This window comes from Haliotis cracherodii, unplaced genomic scaffold (assembly GCF_022045235.1).
Source record: "Haliotis cracherodii isolate W230 unplaced genomic scaffold, xgHalCrac1.p SCAF_12, whole genome shotgun sequence".
Taxonomy (NCBI): domain Eukaryota; kingdom Metazoa; phylum Mollusca; class Gastropoda; order Lepetellida; family Haliotidae; genus Haliotis; species Haliotis cracherodii.
In genome coordinates, this window is record NW_027266267.1 from 42516477 (window position 1) to 42535409 (window position 18933).

The 18933-nt window shown below is 43.2% G+C and overlaps 1 protein-coding gene across 1 annotated transcript in view; it reads left to right on the forward strand.

The window, feature by feature from the left end:
• Positions 1-7004: 7004 nt before the first annotated feature.
• The window catches only part of LOC139458427 (calpain-9-like), a 47021-nt gene continuing 35092 nt past the window's right edge, over positions 7005-18933 (forward strand). The window contains exons 1-2 of the mRNA XM_071239870.1: positions 7005-7757; positions 13991-14167. Coding sequence (XP_071095971.1) covers positions 14012-14167 — 156 coding nt within the window. The 5' untranslated portion in view covers positions 7005-7757; positions 13991-14011. The remainder of the gene's footprint in view (positions 7758-13990; positions 14168-18933) is intronic.

Below are 18933 nucleotides of genomic sequence, written 5' to 3' on the forward strand. Positions count from 1 at the left end.
GTTCGCCCCGATTATGTTTCTAGGTTTGTCAGCACCATTCCCGTGCTCGTGGGTTTCACCGAAGTGGTAAACGTCTGAAACCTGCATCACTTCGGGCTTTCCTCCCACATTAAGCTGACACGCTGCGATATACCTGGAATACTGTTAAAAGCGGCGTTAAACCCAACTCACTCACTCACTCACTCACGCAAAGCATGCACTGCACAGAGTTGCGTCCCTTGGACTACCGGTTCGAGTCTCAGAATTATATATTTGTTCAGTGCATGGGATAATAAGGCTAGATGTTATAAACCTCCGGCTCTTGGTATAAAACCTAACGCGGGACACAGAAAACCACGTCTACCTCTCGTGATACTGCTGCGACGAATCTATCTTACCGACAACTTGCAATACACCCTAGCCCCAATAGCAATATCTGTCAGTACGCTGACAAGCTCACCCACCCACCCACAAGCTCACCCACCCACCCAAAATTAAGCTCATCCACCCACTCACCCACCTGCTCACCGTCCCACCCACAAGCTCATCCACACACCCACCCACCCACAAACTCACCAACCCACCCACTCACCCACAAGCTCACCCACCCACAAACTCACCCACCCACCCACTCACCCACCAACTCACCCACCCACTGCTGCGACGAATCTATCTTACCGACAACTTGTAATACACCCTAGCCCCAATAGCAATATCTGTCAGTACGCTGACAAGCTCACCCACCCACCCACAAGCTCACCCACCCACCCAAAATTAAGCTCATCCACCCACTCACCCACCTGCTCACCGTCCCACCCACAAGCTCATCCACCCACCCACCCACCCAACCACAAACTCACCCACCCACCCACCCATTCACCCACAAACTCACCAACCCACCCACTCACCCACAAGCTCACCCACCCACAAACTCACCCACCCACCCACTCACCCACCAACTCACCCACCCACTGCTGCGACGAATCTATCTTACCGACAACTTGCAATACACCCTAGCCCCAATAGCAATATCTGTCAGTACGCTGACAAGCTCACCCACCCACCCACAAGCTCATCCACCCACTCACCCACCTGCTCACCGACCCACCCACAAGCTCATCCACACACCCACACACCCACCCACAAACTCACCCACCCACCCATTCACCCACAAACTCACCAACCCACCCACTCACCCACAAGCTCACCCACCCACAAACTCACCCACCCACCCACTCACCCACCAACTCACCCACCCACTGCTGCGACGAATCTATCTTACCGACAACTTGCAATATACCCTAGCCCCAATAGCAATATCTGGGGTAAACTACTACTGCAGATGTCAATGAATACCCATGGCGCTGGTGGAACAGGAGATATCCGGAATCTGTGTCAATATTGATTTATTGTCACCGTTAGGGAACTGATTGTCTGACGAGAGTACCACGTGACCTTACACAAAGTACCAGCGTACTGACAAGACACAACATCACCATATGGTGGAGCGACGCTGATGAAGCCATGTAGTCGTTTGTTGCTTGCTTCCGTCACGTGTTTATGTTGTCGCCACTCAGCTATTGCTGGAATATGTGGCCGCGGCGTTAAAACGACTTGACTCTCTCACCTACCCACCCACAAGCTCACCCACTCACCCACCCACCCACCCAAAAGCTCACTCACCCACCTGCTCACCCACCCACCCATCCACAAGCTCACTCACCCACCTGCTCACCCACCCACCCATCCACAAGCTCACCCACTCACCCACCCACCCGCCCACAAGCTCACCAACAAGCTCACACACCCACCCATCCACAAGATCACCCACCCACCCACCCACAAGCTCACACACCCACCCACCCACCCACAAGCTCATCCACCCACAAGCTCATCCACAAGCTCACCCACAAGCTCAACCAACCACCCACCCACAAGCTCGCCCACAAGCTCATCCACCCACCCACCCACCCACCCACAAGCTCGCCCACAAGCTCAACCACCCACCCACCCACCCACAAGCTCACCCACAAGCTCAACCACAAGCTCACCCACAAGCTCAACCACCCACCCACCCACCCACCCACAAGCTCGCCCACAAGCTCAACCACCCACCCACCCACCCACAAGCTCACCCACAAGCTCAACCACAAGCTCACCCACAAGCTCGCCCACAAGCTCACCCACCCACCCACTCACTCACCCACCCACCCACAAGCTCACCCACAAGCTCAACCACCCACCCACCCACTCACCCACCCACCCACAAGCTCCCCCACAAGCTCACCCACCCACCCACCCACCCGCCCACAAGCTCACCTACAAGTTCACCCACCCACAAGCTCACCCACCCACCCACCCACCCACAAGCGGCGGACGCTCTACCACTAGACCACGGAGGCTGTCCGATATTATGTGGCTGGTGATATTTTTACATCCAAGCATAACAGGGTATTCGTTTTCTATAATGTTTTTGGAACATGACTTGTGAAAACTATTTACAGGACTGTTATATTAATTCGTAGGATCCAGAAATGAGCAAGTATTATTAATATTATGATAATGTACATTGACTACTTCTTAACAACTTAAATACTTCTTAACAACTTTAATACTTCTTAACAACTTTCATACTTCTTAACAACATTATTACTTCTTAACAACTTTAATACTTCTTAACAACATTAATACTTCTTAACAACTTTAATACTTCTTAACAACTTTCATACTTCTTAACAACTTTAATACTTCTTAACAACTTTAATACCTCCTATCAACTTTAATTCTTCTTAACAACTTTCATACTTCTTAACAACTTTAATACTACTTCACAACATTAATACTTCTTAACAACTTTAATAGTTCTTAACAACATTAATACTTCTTAACAATTTTAATACTTCTTAACAACTTTCATACTTCTTAACAACTTTAATACTACTTCACAACATTAATACTTCTTAACAACTTTACAACGACTAATGAAATCAATTGTTTTGCTCTTTGGGGAACTTAGGATTTAAATGTATTTCCATTTTGAGCTCAAAATCAGCAATCCATGGTAAGTACACCTTAACAGATAAGACGGCCTTGATATGTGTTTCTCAATTACCAAGGGGGTAATGTTCTGAGCTTAACTACGAAGGATGTGTAGTACACACCCTTAACAGTGTGCATGTAATACAATACTTTCTAACCTTACAGGCTCCATTTGATACACAAGCAGGCAGCATAATTATGTCTGCAGACATCAAAGTGACAATGTATTCTCTGGTGATGAAAATGGTGAGTGAGTGAGTGTTTTCAATCTCATTGAAATGAAAATCTCATTAAAATTAAGAGACACGTCAGAACGACCTTTTATCCAACCAATCAGAGCGTCGCTTACCAGATCATGAAAGTGACAGTCGGAATGTGTTTTCTAATCATGCAACCACGAAATATTTAACACGGGGTATTCCGAACGACAGTTACGGGTTTTATGATTCTTACCAAACAATCTAGGCCATCTATAAGAAATTCCAGAATGTTCTTCTTTTCAGTTTAAATTCTTTTAATCGAGAATACGTCAAGCGTAGTAGCCAGTTTGAAACTTGTGTCGTAAAGCTCGAGAAAGCTGCCTTCTGATTGGCTAATGTCGATTTCTTGTCAGTCATTCCATTGGTCGGTCAAAATTCGCGAAAGGTAGTTCTGACGTGACCCGTAATGGGATCAGATCTTTGTTTAGCGGTAGGGAGAACTAAGATCTGATTTTAATGAGAATGTGAGTGTTTTATGCCGCTTTTCGCAATATTCCCGCAAAATCACTCCGGGGAACACCAGCAAGGGGCTTCACTCACACACTGACGAAGAGTATTCTATATAAGTAGCTTCTGCCTCGACTGTTTAACGGTTTATATTCCCAGAATGATATTTCCTCCTTGATAATCAACTCACAAGTTGCGCACACCAATTGTAAAACCAGTTAAGGGATTTCTATGTACTTGACTTGATGTCAGAAACTTGGTTCTTTTTACACTATAATTCCCATGGTGTTGTGGCACACAGTCGTGAATCGATACACCACACATCGCGGGTCTGTTTTCACTTGCCCCGGGGCGAGGATTCGCATCAGTAAGGATGAAGAGATAATATTATTCAATAATACGGAAGCCTTTTAGGGCCGTTTAGTTTTTTTATAATTTATCTTGAAATTTCAATATACTAAGTTGACATTTCAAGATAATAAGTTGAAATTTTGAGATTATAACTTAAAATTTAACATATTATCCTTATTTCAACTTATTATCTTTAAATTTCAAGATCACTGAATCTTATATTAAGTTAAAATTTCAAGATGTTTTATTATAATTTAAAGATGCTATGTTGAAATTTAAAGAGAGTAAATTTAAATTTCAAGATATATTCAAAGTTGAAAATTTAAGTCAATGATCTTGAAATTTCAAGATAATAAGTTCAAATTTTAAGATTTTAAGTTGAAATTTCAACGTATGTATCTTAAAATTTAAAATTAGTATCTTGCGTTTTTTAAGAAAAAAACCAACAGGCCCTATAAGTCTTCCGTAGATTTACGCTGGGAAGTAAGCCCCATTACTGAACAGCTTCATGCGCATGGGCTGTGTGCCTGAGTTTACTGGGAGATGTTGAAGCAAATATTGTAAACAGAAATGTTGGTATGAATAACAGACATCATGTTTAAAAAGAACTTTCAGCAATGTGACACGAAGCGCTGCAACCCGCTGTGGTGATTGCCGTCCTTGAACCGTGCAAGGATCCGCTGATCGGGTGTTCGAGTCACAGACTGTGATTCTTCCCACTATGATTCTGGAGTTTCAGCATCTCTGACCTGCATTACGTTGTGTTTTATTCGTATCTAAGCTGACACAGCGTGGCGTAACTGAGCATATGGTCAAAGGGGCGTCACGCCCTCTATGTGGGCGGTCGGGAAGCCGAGTGTTTTAATCGTTCGCTCGTCACGAAGATCCGGGTTCAATTTCCAACATGGGTACAATGTCTGAAGCCCATTTCTGGTGTCCCCCGCCGTGATATTGCTGGAATATTGCTAAACGCGGTGTAAAACCATACTCACTCACACTCTTACCCATACACTGTAGTATAACGGTTATATTAGAGCGGTCACGAAACCCTCGAAGGCAGGTGAGGGTAAACACAGGGTATAGTGAGAACAGCCGTCACAAACAGGCGGCTGCAGATGACGTGGGGAGTTGTAAGACCGGTGTACCACTACGTCCCGCTCAGTGTACCCCGGATGCAGCATGTCAATAAGCACATGTGGGATATAACCGTGAATACTTCAATATACGCCGGAACATCCGATTCACCGACAATACATAAACGTCTAGTCAAACGGTAAATTAAAACGATATATTAAAACAGTAAATTAAAACGGTATATTAAAACGGTATATTAAAACGGTATATTAAAACGGTATATTAAAACGGTAAATTAAAACGGTAGATTAAAACGGTATATTAAAACGGTATATTAAAACGGTAAATTAAAACGGTAGATTAAAACGGTATATTAAAACGGTATATTAAAACAGTAAATTAAAACGGTAAATGTAAAACAAAATGTAACAAAATTGAAAAGCACACGAAACTCTGAAAACGCACACGCCTGCCTAAACAAAATCCACGGGAATTGAGGACATAAAATTTAATAACACCCGGTACTTATTTGCGAAATATACGGTATGTATAGATATCACGACATATTGTCAAGCATGGCTGCAAGTTCAACAAGGAGCGTGACAAGCTGCTCAAGAGGAATGTTACAAACACATGCACTGGCCTTCCCTCACAAGTAATTAACTTCACATAACTGTGAGAATACCTTTCAGGTTTTTGTGTCATGTGAGAGATTGAATGTTGTTTTAGAACCGAACTCTGGAATATATTAACGAGATAAATGACGGCGACATTTAAATAATCGAATCTGGACCAGACACACCATATCCTGGTGGGAAATGAATCACGGAATCATGATACGATGACGTGTCAGTGAGGCGGCCTCAGTTAGTTGAGATCAGTAAGTAAGACCTGCATGTCCTGTAGTTTGGACACTTGATAATATATTTATGTTTTTCATGATTTATTTCCATAAATGTGTTGCTAGGGAGGTAAACGTTTCAAGTTTTTAGTTTTTATTCTATCAGGTTACAAATCTACGAAAGTTAACTAGGGGCGGTGGCGTAGCCTATTGGTTGAAGCGATCGCTTATCACCCCGAAGACCCGGGTTCGATTCCCAACATGGGTACATTGTGTGGAGCCCATTTCTGGTGTCTCCGCAGTGATATTGCTGGAATATTGCTTAACGCAGCGAAAAACAATACTCACTCACTCACTCATATTGCTGGCATATTGCTTAAAGCGACGTAAAAACACACTCACTCAGAAAAGTACACTTGATTCTAATGTACCATGTGACCTCTTTAGCCACGCCCCCGCAGGATATAAGAGGCCATGACGATCACGTGAATGTTTCTTTCAAAACAGACCGGAACATTCTGTTATACACATGGAACACTATATGTTACATTGTTCCTTTTAACCTGATCTTAAAAATCAATATTTCAGTCGGAAGGGATCGATATTATACACCCTTATCCCTCCTTTGCACTTGCGCAGTGTGGCTCTTCGTGATGATATTTTGTAAATTACATGCATATTCTTAATTTTCCAATAACTTATTTTCGCAGAGATGAATAATTTGCTTATCAACGGACACAGCGTTTACAGTTATATATCGAGATTCATTCATAACGGCAACAGCAGCCGAGAGAATTAGCAACGACGTGGCGTGTTCGATAGGGCGCCACAGGATTCAACGAAGTGATTGTGAGTATGCATGGGTGTGTTCGATTAGATCCCGGCGAATGAGCCGCGCATTCAGGTGTGACATCAAAAGGAAGCAGGTGAAAGCCGCCATCTAGGTCAGGTCGAGCTCGATCAACACACACTGACAATCCCGTGGCACGCTTGCCGGGATACGCAGGTATTTAACACACAATGTACCCACATATACCGCGGTAGTCGTGGCCTTGGGCGATGGTTGCTTACAAAAATGATGCCAGGGTTACTGACGAAACGATAATTTAATCTGTCGGCAAAAACCAGTTCTTGATTTAGGTGCGAGGTGTTTCACCCCTCGCGTGAATCAGTTGTTATTAAAAGCATAAGACATGGGGATTTGATTGAGCTGCGATCCAGCGACGTGAGATGTGATTTCCTTATGCTGTGGTTACTAATGCGGAACGCTGTAATGTCATGTAAGAATAAAGCTGGATCCGGGGTTAATCCACCATTCTGCTGACGAGTCACTCTACATGTGGGAGGTGGGAGATACAACGTGGATATCCGTGGTTTATACCCCTCCCCAGCCTGTGAGTGCCGAGATACTTGATGTTGTCAGTAACTGTTGTGTATTGATTGATTCACCGAATTTGTAATATCTGCGTGTGTCGTATGACATGATCTTACACCCGCCCACTGCTTGGACTGAACGAGACAGAATATCCCAGAACTGTCCAGGGATCGGATCTTCTCTTACATCGTGCTGGATTTGACATGGACAGCTGAAATCGACAAGTGTGATATCGGAGGTGTTGATATCGGCATTATTCCCGGATTATTATGACAGCACATTACGCACGTGCTGCGTGAGTGTGATATTGACACGCATCTGATTCATGTACATTGCTGTCACTCGGATATACACGCGTTTCTCCTGTGATCTGCAAGTCAACTTTATCCAGGTAAATATACCATTAGTTAGACATCTGTAGGCTGATGAAACAAATAAGAAATATGAAAGATACAAGTTCTATATTGCATTGGTATTGACCGATTAATTATGCAAACACGCGCACTGAGGTGTTGGTTATGCATATGCTGTTGTTGATTGCTGGATGACGGAGGTGAAATGTACATGTGAAATGAACGCGGAACGTGAAACACACCAGATGGCAGTTTGTTGACACAGTGCATGAGTTGGACTGCATATGTGGCGGGACATGCACCTAATACCCCGTTATAACACGGTTTGTTTTCCCCCTAGCTCTGCTCAAGTGCATCTGTTTTCAAGAAAGCCCCGACATAACAACAAGTCAATGACTTTATAAAATCAACGTGTTTCGTCCAGAATTCGCTCTCCAACATTAACAATGATCCCATGTGGACAAATGTACTACTCGCTATTTGTTAAGGATATTGACAACTCGCTGCTTATAATACATCACACAGGCAACCACGTTGACCAGGGATAGCAACAACAACAACAACAACAACAACAACAACAATATATAATGATGATAATGAGTACATTTCTGTAGCGCCAAATTCCACGCTCATAGCGCTCATTATTAACCCGGTCAATAGAGCAGTGTGCTCTCAAGCGTCATTCTCAGCTCCCTGGGGAGGATACAAGTATATATTGGCTTTTATGAAAGATTTGCTTCCTTGAAGCCGTTCTACCCTATGTTCGCTCTGTTGTGTGTTTACTGGCACAATAGTGTAAAAACGGTATAGTTACAATTGAACCCTTCTGTGTCTATTTTAATACACGGAAATATTTATGTAAAAATGTCGAATATAATAATTTGTACATGTTGCTGATAACCTACCGATGCTGGCGCCCAACATCTGTAGTTTGAGATCAGTTATTACCTCTTTATAAACCTTTTGGCGGAGGCCGTAGAGAGATATATGCATGTACAGATACATTAATATTACGTTAAACTTATCTAGCTGGGATTTATGAGGCGTATGTTTGAAAATAAAATGTTTTACAGACATGTTGCTTGATGCTTGGGTAGAGAGGATCCCAAAGAGATATACTGTTATCTCGCGTCGAGGGACGAGATCTCGTTAAGCTTCTAACTGCATTCACGAGCTTATATATGGAACGTTTGCAATGTAAATACCAGTCTATGAGTGACAGCTGTCAATCAAAGGTGATATCTAATTGCCAAGGTTAATATTGAACATAGACTACATATACTGGCATATCATGGCCTCGTTCAATGGTGCATATCATGGCCTCGTTCAATAGAGCATATCATGGCCTCGTTCAATGGTATATATCATGGCCTCGTTCAATAGTGCATATCATGGCCTCGTTCAATATTGCATATCATTGCCGCGTTCAATAGTACATATTATGGCCTCGTTCAATGGTACATATCATGGCCTCGTTCAATGGTACATATCATGGCCTCGTTCAATGGTACATATCATGGCCTCGTTCAATAGTACATACCATGGCCTCGTTCAATGGAACATATCATGGCCTCGTTCAATAGTACATATCATGGCATCGTTCAATAGTACATATCAGGGCCTCGTTCAGTAGTACATATCATGGCATCGTTCAATGAAGAGTTCCTAACACCAATATATCATATGGACTCGTTCAATTAAGAGTTCATAACACCAATATATCATACGAACTTCCTCACTTCAAGATAAGGAGGCAACTTGAACACAGCAATCTTGTATAGAGTATCTAGTTAATGTTACAGTATGGGAATTATACTGGTCTTAGCGCTAAGTCTGTTGTAGTGTTAAAGTATGGCAAATACGATGGTCTTAACGCTGAGATTACTTTGTGAAAGTGGACCTACAGCTAGCGCCTCGCTCTACTAAGTGATTTTGGCTTAACATGGCGCGATCTTGCTACAGGAATGCATTGATAACAAGTAGCGGCCATTCGGAAATGTAAGCATGTGTCTATATATGTGTCTGTGTCCCATATGGTGAGCGAAGTAATCTAAATTCAAATATTTCTTCATACCCCAGTTGTCCCACATGGAACAAGTACACATTATAAGACGTATTTACAATCTCATTAAAATAAGATCTAAGTTCTCGCTGCCGCTAAACAAAGATCTGAGGACATCCCATTAAGGGTCACGTCAGAACGACCTTTCGCGAACTTTGACCGACAACTGAAACGACTAACAAGAAGTCGACATCAGCCAATTAGAAAGCAGCTTTCCATACAAAAGGCATGCGCGTAGTTTTGTTTCATAAAAAAACACTGCATGTCGATGTTCCAGTGGACTGTATATCAGGTTAGCTTAGCCGGGACACAACACGCCCCCACAGATACGTCCTCGCCGTGGAGGAGGCACTTACACGTTAACAGATACCTAGAATGATATAAAGGACTACCTTCATGTCGCGTCTAGCTGGGTACACAACACCCGCGTTAATATGTCGGCGGGATTTACACAAACACATGAACACCACTTATAAATCAGTACTTCTTAAAATGAAAATATACACTGACAAATGGAGAACATTCGTGGTAGTATTGAAGTCAGGAAAAACATTGAATATATATGTGTTTTTTTTAGATAATATATTTACCTAATCCAGGGATCTGACAAAGTTGATAATTATTTACCGTGTCAACATTATCAGGTGACGAGAATAGAAAGACACGAAGCGAGAGCGAGTTGCGATTTTATCGAAAAAAATATTGTCTCCCAAAATTCTTGAAAAAAATAATTATGCTTCAGACTGTTAAAAACAAGGAAATTTGCTGGCACAATTTTACATTGTCGTAACAAAATCAGGCTCATGGTATTAAATCACAAATATAACTGGATTAGTATTTAATCTCGAAACAAAATCCCAGGCCCCTCACAGAACATCACACGGGTGGCCCAGTCGTCTAGGGCGCCGCGATTCGCTGTGCAGAGTTGTGTCCCTTGGGCTGCCAGAAACCAATGATTGTTGGTTCGAATCCCGGTTCGCCCCGATTACGTTTCTAGGTTTGTCAGCACCATACCCGTTTTCGTTGGTTTTAACCAAAGTGGTAAACGTCTGAGACCTGCATCACTTCGGGCTTTCCTCCCACATTAAGCTGACACGCCGCGATATAACTGTAATACTGTTAAAAGCGGCGTTAAACCCATCTCACTCACTCACACTCACCCTCTTTGGGACTCATGTGTGTGAGTAGGGTACACTTGCTTTTGTTAGCTTTAGTATTCTTGAAATTTCTGTTTTTGTATTGATAAGATTTCTATTTTCATATATTAATATGATTTCATTTTTTATCTTTGCTGCACTCATCAATACGTTCGAGTAGCTGTCCAGAAGTAGAGTTAGTTTGGCCTTCGCTCTTTGCTTCAGGACAACTACGACAGATAGCGGATCTAACTGCTATTCTTATTTTAACCTAGCACGGGCTGGGGCATGGTCTTGACATCCCAGCAACAAGTGAGCCAATGGATTCAGGTTGATTGCAACATGGGCATACTTTGTCATGGTGCTTCTTGTGAGAGAGGCGTGAGGCGTGAGATGGCTACTCATTCTCGTATGAGAATAGCTTTTTGTGGATTTGGGGTTGAATTTTGTATAGCCATCTGCCGATCTTATTTGCGTCACACATGGCTTGCCATCTTTGCACTATGGTGGCGCTGATTTTGCTTTTTATCTCTAGTTTACTGAAGGGAATCGGCTGTATATCCGCTTTGTCAAGAGCTAGCTTCGCCAGTGTGTCTGTAATTTCATTTCCATGAATATCTATTTGAGACGGGATCCAACACAGCTCCACCTGTTGCCCTTGGTCCGATAGCTTTGTATATCATGTAGAATATGATTAACGATGAGATAGATTTATATTCACACGAGGGTCTAGCCTTGCTCCAAGGCTGTACTGAATAATAATTCCATGGGTGTGTGGTAATTCCATCCTTATAATAGGCAAGTCTAGATATGTGGACAGTCTAAGGACTCCAGTCTCTTAAAGGGACAACGTGTTCTTAAAATGTTTGTCTTTGAGACTTGTGCAAGATCGTAAAGCGACAATTACAGGCACATAGTACCTGTTTGATATGTGTTCGCTTCTGTCCACACACACACACACACACACACACACACACACACACACACACACACACACACACACACACACGTCGCTATATAAGTGCAATAATCTTGGACACTACGCTAAAACCCATCTTCCAGAGGCAAGGGCGTTAACTGACTATAAAAGTCCAGTTTCCAACCTTGTCGAATTAGGCTGGAATTTCCAGTTTCGATCGTAACGCCACACACACAGTAAGGCTTCACGGGTGTGTGTGTGTGGGTAGGGAGGAGGGAGTGATGGTACATGTATACTACAACCTTAATAATCTGGACAGTGTCTCGTGTTGTCTAGCGCATACTTACTTGCTTAACATTATTAATGAATAATGTCACCTGTTCATGTAGACGGTCCAGTTGTGTCCGGATAAAAGCGGTTGATTAATTGTATATCTTGTTTGAAGGTCATATTTATTTATTTATTTATTTATTTTTTAAATTTATTTATTTATTTATTTATTCAAACACCATTACTCCGGACATGCCTGTCAATCACAAGATTGTCTGGTCCAGATTTGATTATTTACGGACCGCCTTCATACAGCTGGAACATTTCTGAGTGCGGCGTTAAACAACAAACATAATATAAATAACATTAACAAAACACACGGTTACCAGTAGAACCACATACATAGACAACAACACACTGCCGTCGGGGTAGCACAGTGGGCAAGGTGTTCGTTCGTCACGCTAAACACACCGATTCGATTCCTTACATGGGTACGCGTGAACCTAGTTTCTGTTTTTTTGTTGTAATATTGTTGTTTATACCTGTACAAAAGCACCCGCCCTGACAGGCACTAACAAGCAAACACACTCCTGGCTTTATAATGACGCCGACTGAACGAGGTCACGAACATAGGATGTGCCTCTTATGTAGTGTCACGTGTTTATTGTGTTCTGGGCTCTTGGTATCCTGTCACAGAGCATAGTATATAAACTATTCCCACCACACAGTCCGTGGTTACAGTGTCACAACAAGTGTATATCAAATATTACCATCACGCAGTCCGTGGTTACAGTGTCACAACTTGCAGTGTATATCACATATTACCCATCATATTCCAGACCCGTGAAGATCCTGGGTAGAATAGGCCCTCGGCAACCCATGCTTGCCGTAAAAGGCGACTATGCTTCTCGTAAAAGGCGACTAACGGGATCGGGTGGTCAGGCTCGCTGACTTGGTTGATGCATGTCATCGATCCCAATTGCGTGGATCGATGCTCATGATGTCAATCACTGGATTGTCTGGTCCAGACTCGATTATTTACAGACCGCAGTCATATAGCTGGAATGTGGCGTTAAACAACCAACCAACCATCATATTCCAGCCACCTCGGCCACAGCATGTCACTGTGTTTTTGTGTAGTTGAGTTGCCTCGCCGTGCCATGCCGTGGAGTTGTGTCGCCTCGCCGTGCCACGCCGGCTGTACGAACAAGGACTTGACTGTCCCCGTCAAGATAACACACTATGTTGTCCCCAGCTTTATCGTCCTGTATTCGTGCGATAAGAGCGAGACTTAGTTACGACTGCCTCGTTCATTGTCAGGGAGTCTCATTTTGAAACAAGTAAAACTGAGTTTCTATATCAGCATGCACACAAGTGTTTCTATCAGCGGGTGCACGGAGTTGTGCTGTGTGGGAACTCTGGCGCGGAACACTATGTGTTTTATGCTTTCATTAAGGTAGGCGAAATGGGAGGGGTGTGGGTGTGTGTGTGCACTGTTGAGTACTAGTATATGCATGCAACAGCACCCGTGACCTGTCTTCTTTAGTTTAATATCATTCCCTGACGTCATTCGACGCTCACTCTATCGACCACTGGTTTGTGTGCTAGAAGCCCGATTTCACTCTGTATGAGGCTGATATATAGTTGTTACAGTGCTGAAAAAGATTTTTAAAAATTAAAAAAAAAAAAAAAAATAAATAAAAAAAATAAATAAATAAATAAATAAATAAATAAATATATAAATAAAAGCAACAATTGAAATAAATTATTCTATACATGACGATGTTTATTATTATCGTAATTATCGTGATTGTATTTATCATTAGTAGCGAGTATCTTATGCCCCCTTCCGTTAACCTCCCCGACTGTGTTTCTCTGTGCCAGGTGTGAGTGAGGAGGAGCAGGATGCCCCAGAAGAGGACCTTCACCGAGATTCGGGACGACCTGGTACGGGCTCGGTCCTACTTCGTTGACCCGGAGTTCCCCCCGAACGAGAAGTCGCTGTACAAGAACGGCAGGGCCTCCCGGAAGTTCGGCAAGATCGTGTGGAAGAGGCCGCTGGTAGGTGCTAACGTAGAACACTACGTCTCTGTTATATATGCCCCCATTTCACTACGACCACAAACATCCCGAATCACCCCGAATCGGAAACTTTCGAAATTCGTGATGATTCGGCCAATAATGCAAACTTTCGTGGAGAATCGGTAGGAGGTACGAAGCAGTTACGACAAACGTACGACGGAGTTTCGAAAACTCGTGGCTGATCGGGTTGAAAAATATGAAGAATGCCAGGAATTGGTTAAGAAACATGGACGAATTACAAGATTCATGTACGGATCATACACGAATTGTAAGAATCACCTACGACTAAGTTACGAATATGCCGAATGCATGTACGAATGCAGGACGATTGCAACGAAAAAGATACGACTAATACGACATATTTACGAGTAGTTTGCGAAAATCGGTACTTTTCATGACACTTCTGCAAGTTCTTGGGGCCCGAAAGGCTGGCCAACCCGTCATTTCCACCATGGATGCTCAACGGAGAGATGGAGCACGGGTGGCCCAGTCGTCTAAGGCGCCGCGATTCGCTGTGCAGAGTTGCGTCCCTTGGGCACGCCAGAAACCTGTGATTGTGGGTTCGAATCCCGGTTCGCCCCAATTATGTTTCTAGGTTTGTCAGCACCATACCCGTGCTCGTGGGTTTCACCGAAGTGGTAAACGTCTGAGACCTGTATCACTAAGGGCTTTCCTCCCACATTAAGCTGACACGCCGTGATATAACTGGAATACTGTTAAAAGCGGCGTTAAACCTAACTCACTCACTCACTCAACGGAGAGCATGTGTTGCTCTGGTCCTGGTCCTTGGGGAATCGTGTTGTTCTTACTTGATTTAATTCTTACATGATTCGTAGTTGACTCGTGACATTCGTGTCTGTTTCGGGATGTTTTCGGGTTTGGGAGCCACGAATCGCTAAGACTAGCCAAGAATGCAAAAGAATCGATAACGAAGCTGTAACGGAACATAAGAATTAATAACGAGAGGTATACGACGCAGTCACGAAATTGCAATTCGGGGACCCTACAACGAAAGTTTTCGACAAACAAAAACTGTCTCGCCGATTCTACGAACTCCCGCAAACTGTACGAATGTTTGGGAATCAAATAAGATTAATTTAAGAACTTCAAGAAATATTTGAGATTTATCTACGAACATGAAAAATTTCCCATTCGGGGTGATTTGGGATATTCGTGGTCGTAGTGAAATGGGGCATTACAGACTCCCAGAAAAAAGCAATCCACCCCATTCTCATCCCCTTCTCAGTTCCAGTAGCCCATGCTCGTGTCCCGGTCAGCGCTAGACAAAGGGACTTGAGGGTTCATTAATACTCTTGGTTTTCTTTGTGTAAATATTTGTATATAATCTTACACATTACTGTATTTCGGGGCTACGTGTCTGAGACCCCCTCCTGGCCAACTGGTGAAGCGTCACCACGGAGAGCGGAAGGGCGGGGGTCGATCCCCGGCCGAGTCAAACTAAAAGATGTCAAAAGATTGTACTTGTTGGCTCGGAGTTAGTACGCTGTGTCTGAGTGGGGTATTCATGTTAAACTGCGGCATGGTATTTCAGTGAGCTAGCACTAGTCGGGACTAGTACAGGCAGCCACACACACACACACACACACACACACGTCGCTATATAAGTGCAATAATCTTGGACACTACGCTAAAACCAATCTTCCCGAGGCAAGGGCGTTAACTGACTATAAAAATCCAGTTTCCAACCTTGTCGAATTAGGCTGGAATTTTCCAGTTTCGATCGTAACGCCAACAGTGGTCATTACGAGTTATGTCCCTTCTATGTCCCTCCTACTGACCAATCGGATCCCTCCTCTCATATCACTTGCATTTGCTTTAAACAATATGGCAGCGCGAAGTCAAGACGATCTGATTGAAAATCCAGATCTATATCACTTGAGCACCTTGAATACAAACATGAACAGATCTGTTGACGCCCAGTTGGCGGTAAACATGCTTTCAAATCCTGCAGTCAACCGAAATCTGCACGTTGAAATCCATGTTGTTTTCGAATCGGATGTCTAGTTCACGAGATTTTTATTCGACCATTCGTTAGTCCAGCCGGAATTCCTTCCCAGTTAGGCAAGGGATGAAACTGGATTTTTATAGTCAGTTAATTCCCTTGCATGGGGAAGATGCAATAAATCCAATTATACCTCACATGTAAGTAGCACCCTGTGTGTGTGTGTGTCTGTCATGGGTTCACAGAAGATCTGATGTTAAGTGAGTGAGTGGATGTACACTCGGACACGGAACACGTACCGACATGAGAGAGAGCTGAATATTTAACATCACAGAAAACAATACTCCAGCTACATCATGGCGCTATTTCAAGTCTGGACCAGACAAGCCATTCACAAAAGCATTCGTTACGATCATCACCACCGGGACGTGATGGCACTCGATCGGCCGTTCACCGGACCTGTTCACCCTCGCTAGTCGGCTCTCATGGCGACATTATAACCCTTCTGGATCGAGGAACACAAACGAACATGGAAGGTACATCAACAGATTTACTTTACCGCACAGCTAGTTATCTTGCAGGTATGATACCTGCTTGTTTTGTTCCGAATCGGTAAGAATACCACAGTTAGGCATTTATCCAGTTCGACAAAATAGCAGGCGACAGAAAACAAACTTATATTTAGATATTCCCCCTATATTTGTTTGATTTGGAAAATATCGTAAATATCAGGAGAATGACGTCTTACATAATTAATTCGAGAATAAAAATTGAGGTTGGTATGTTGCAAATGCATGTAATGCAATTCGGCAATTCGAGCGGATAACACGAGAAATGTATCTTACAACTTAGCATGGTACATTGAAAATAATAGAATGGGTCTCAGCCAGTCAGAATCCGACATTCAGGTGTAATGTAAGATGTAGGCCACTGTATACATATGCAGGGGTCTTCATGGAAAACGAGAACTATTCAAATATGTATTTTAGTTCCACTTGCCTCACATGTATACATAATTCTCACTGATCATTATTATTTTTGGGTTGATTGGCTACTTCTTTCCATGTGCTCCACTGTTTTCTTATTGTTTGCGAAGTGTCCCACTGCAACATAACGTCATATGACATCATCCATTGTTCATGACGTCACAAACGACTTTGTGACGTCGTTCCAACAAAGGTCACCAAGCTGATGTCTAACTAACATTTTGTTTGTATATTCTAAGACAAAACATATAATATGCATAATATAACGAATAAGCTAATATCAACAGAAATACGAATTATCTGTTCATCTTGACTTAATGGTGAAAGTGCTCCGCTTGGGTTAGGAACATACACAATTAACCCGATCGGGGCAGATAGTCTGTAATTGTTTGTAGCTCGTGGGCTGTGTTCTGTAAGTTCGCAATGTAAGTTACACTGATAAGGTTAACTGTTGACGAGTGCTATGAGTGCTCTGCGCGTATTCACCTAATGAGTGTACCACCTCTTCACCAAACCGTGGGGGTCAGGTCAACGCGGGCACCCTCCCCGCGATAACATATAAAACATATATCTTCATCTAATTATAACTAATTCTCCCGTACTTGGCCAGGTTTTCCGTTGGCTCTTGTTTTGAGAACCTGATGCCCGCGGCGTTTGGTTTCTATTACAGAAGACCGCCTCCGTGGTCTAGTGCTAGAGCGTCCGGACGGAGAGCGGAAGGTCCGGGGTTCGATCCCCGACCGCGTCATACCAAAAGACGTTAAAAGATGGTACTTGTTGTTACCCTGTCTGGCGCTCGACATTAAGGGGCTAAAACAAGGACTGGTCGGCTCGGAGTCAGTATACTGTGTCTGTGTATTCATGTTAAACTGCGGCATGGTATCTCAGTGAGCTAGCACTATAAATCGGCATCAGTCCGGACTAGTACAAGCAGACACACACACACACACACACACACACACACACACACACACACGTACATGCACGTCGCTATATAAGTGCAATAATCTTGGACGCGACGTTAAACCCCATTTAACCTCACCTTCTATTACAGAAAACGTCATCATTAATCTCACAGAACCATTACATACATGCAACGTTAGACGGAAAGATGAAGATAAAATGTTGAGTTTAGATAACAGTTTCGGTGATTATACCTTGGTATGCTTTAACTGTATACAACGTAATGCTTATTTTTCTAAAGTAAGCATATTTATCTACAACAATATTGAATTTTGCTGAGTTTATTGTTTACAGAATAAAGGGAATTCAACGTTAAATAGGGGTGGTGGGGTAGCCTAGTGGTTAAAGCGCTCGCTTGTCAAGCTGAAGACCTGGGTTCGATGGATACGTGTGAAGCCTATTTCTTGTGTTCCTCGCCGTGATGTTGCTGGAATAGTGATAAAACGGCGTAAAACCTTACTCACTCACTCACTCACTTCAAGCTTAAACGGAGGCGAGTTGAGATAGCGTTGTGCATTTCTAAATATTCTCTATATCTATAGTAATGGAAATAGCATATGGCTCCTTGGCCAAGACACTTATTAGAATAACACATGGGTGTTAATTCTTGTTATTCTTAAGCGTATGATCCTATAATAGTTACATCAACACAAGCAAGGGCGGCCGGGTAGCCTAGTGGTGTAAGTGGTCGCTGGTCACGCCGAAGACCAGGGTTCGATTCCCACATGGGTACAATGTGTGTAGGTCACAATATAACATTGGTGAAGGTACCGCGAGTTTAACGGGCGATATAAACATAACAACATACGGTTTACCATGGGAGACCATTCGCC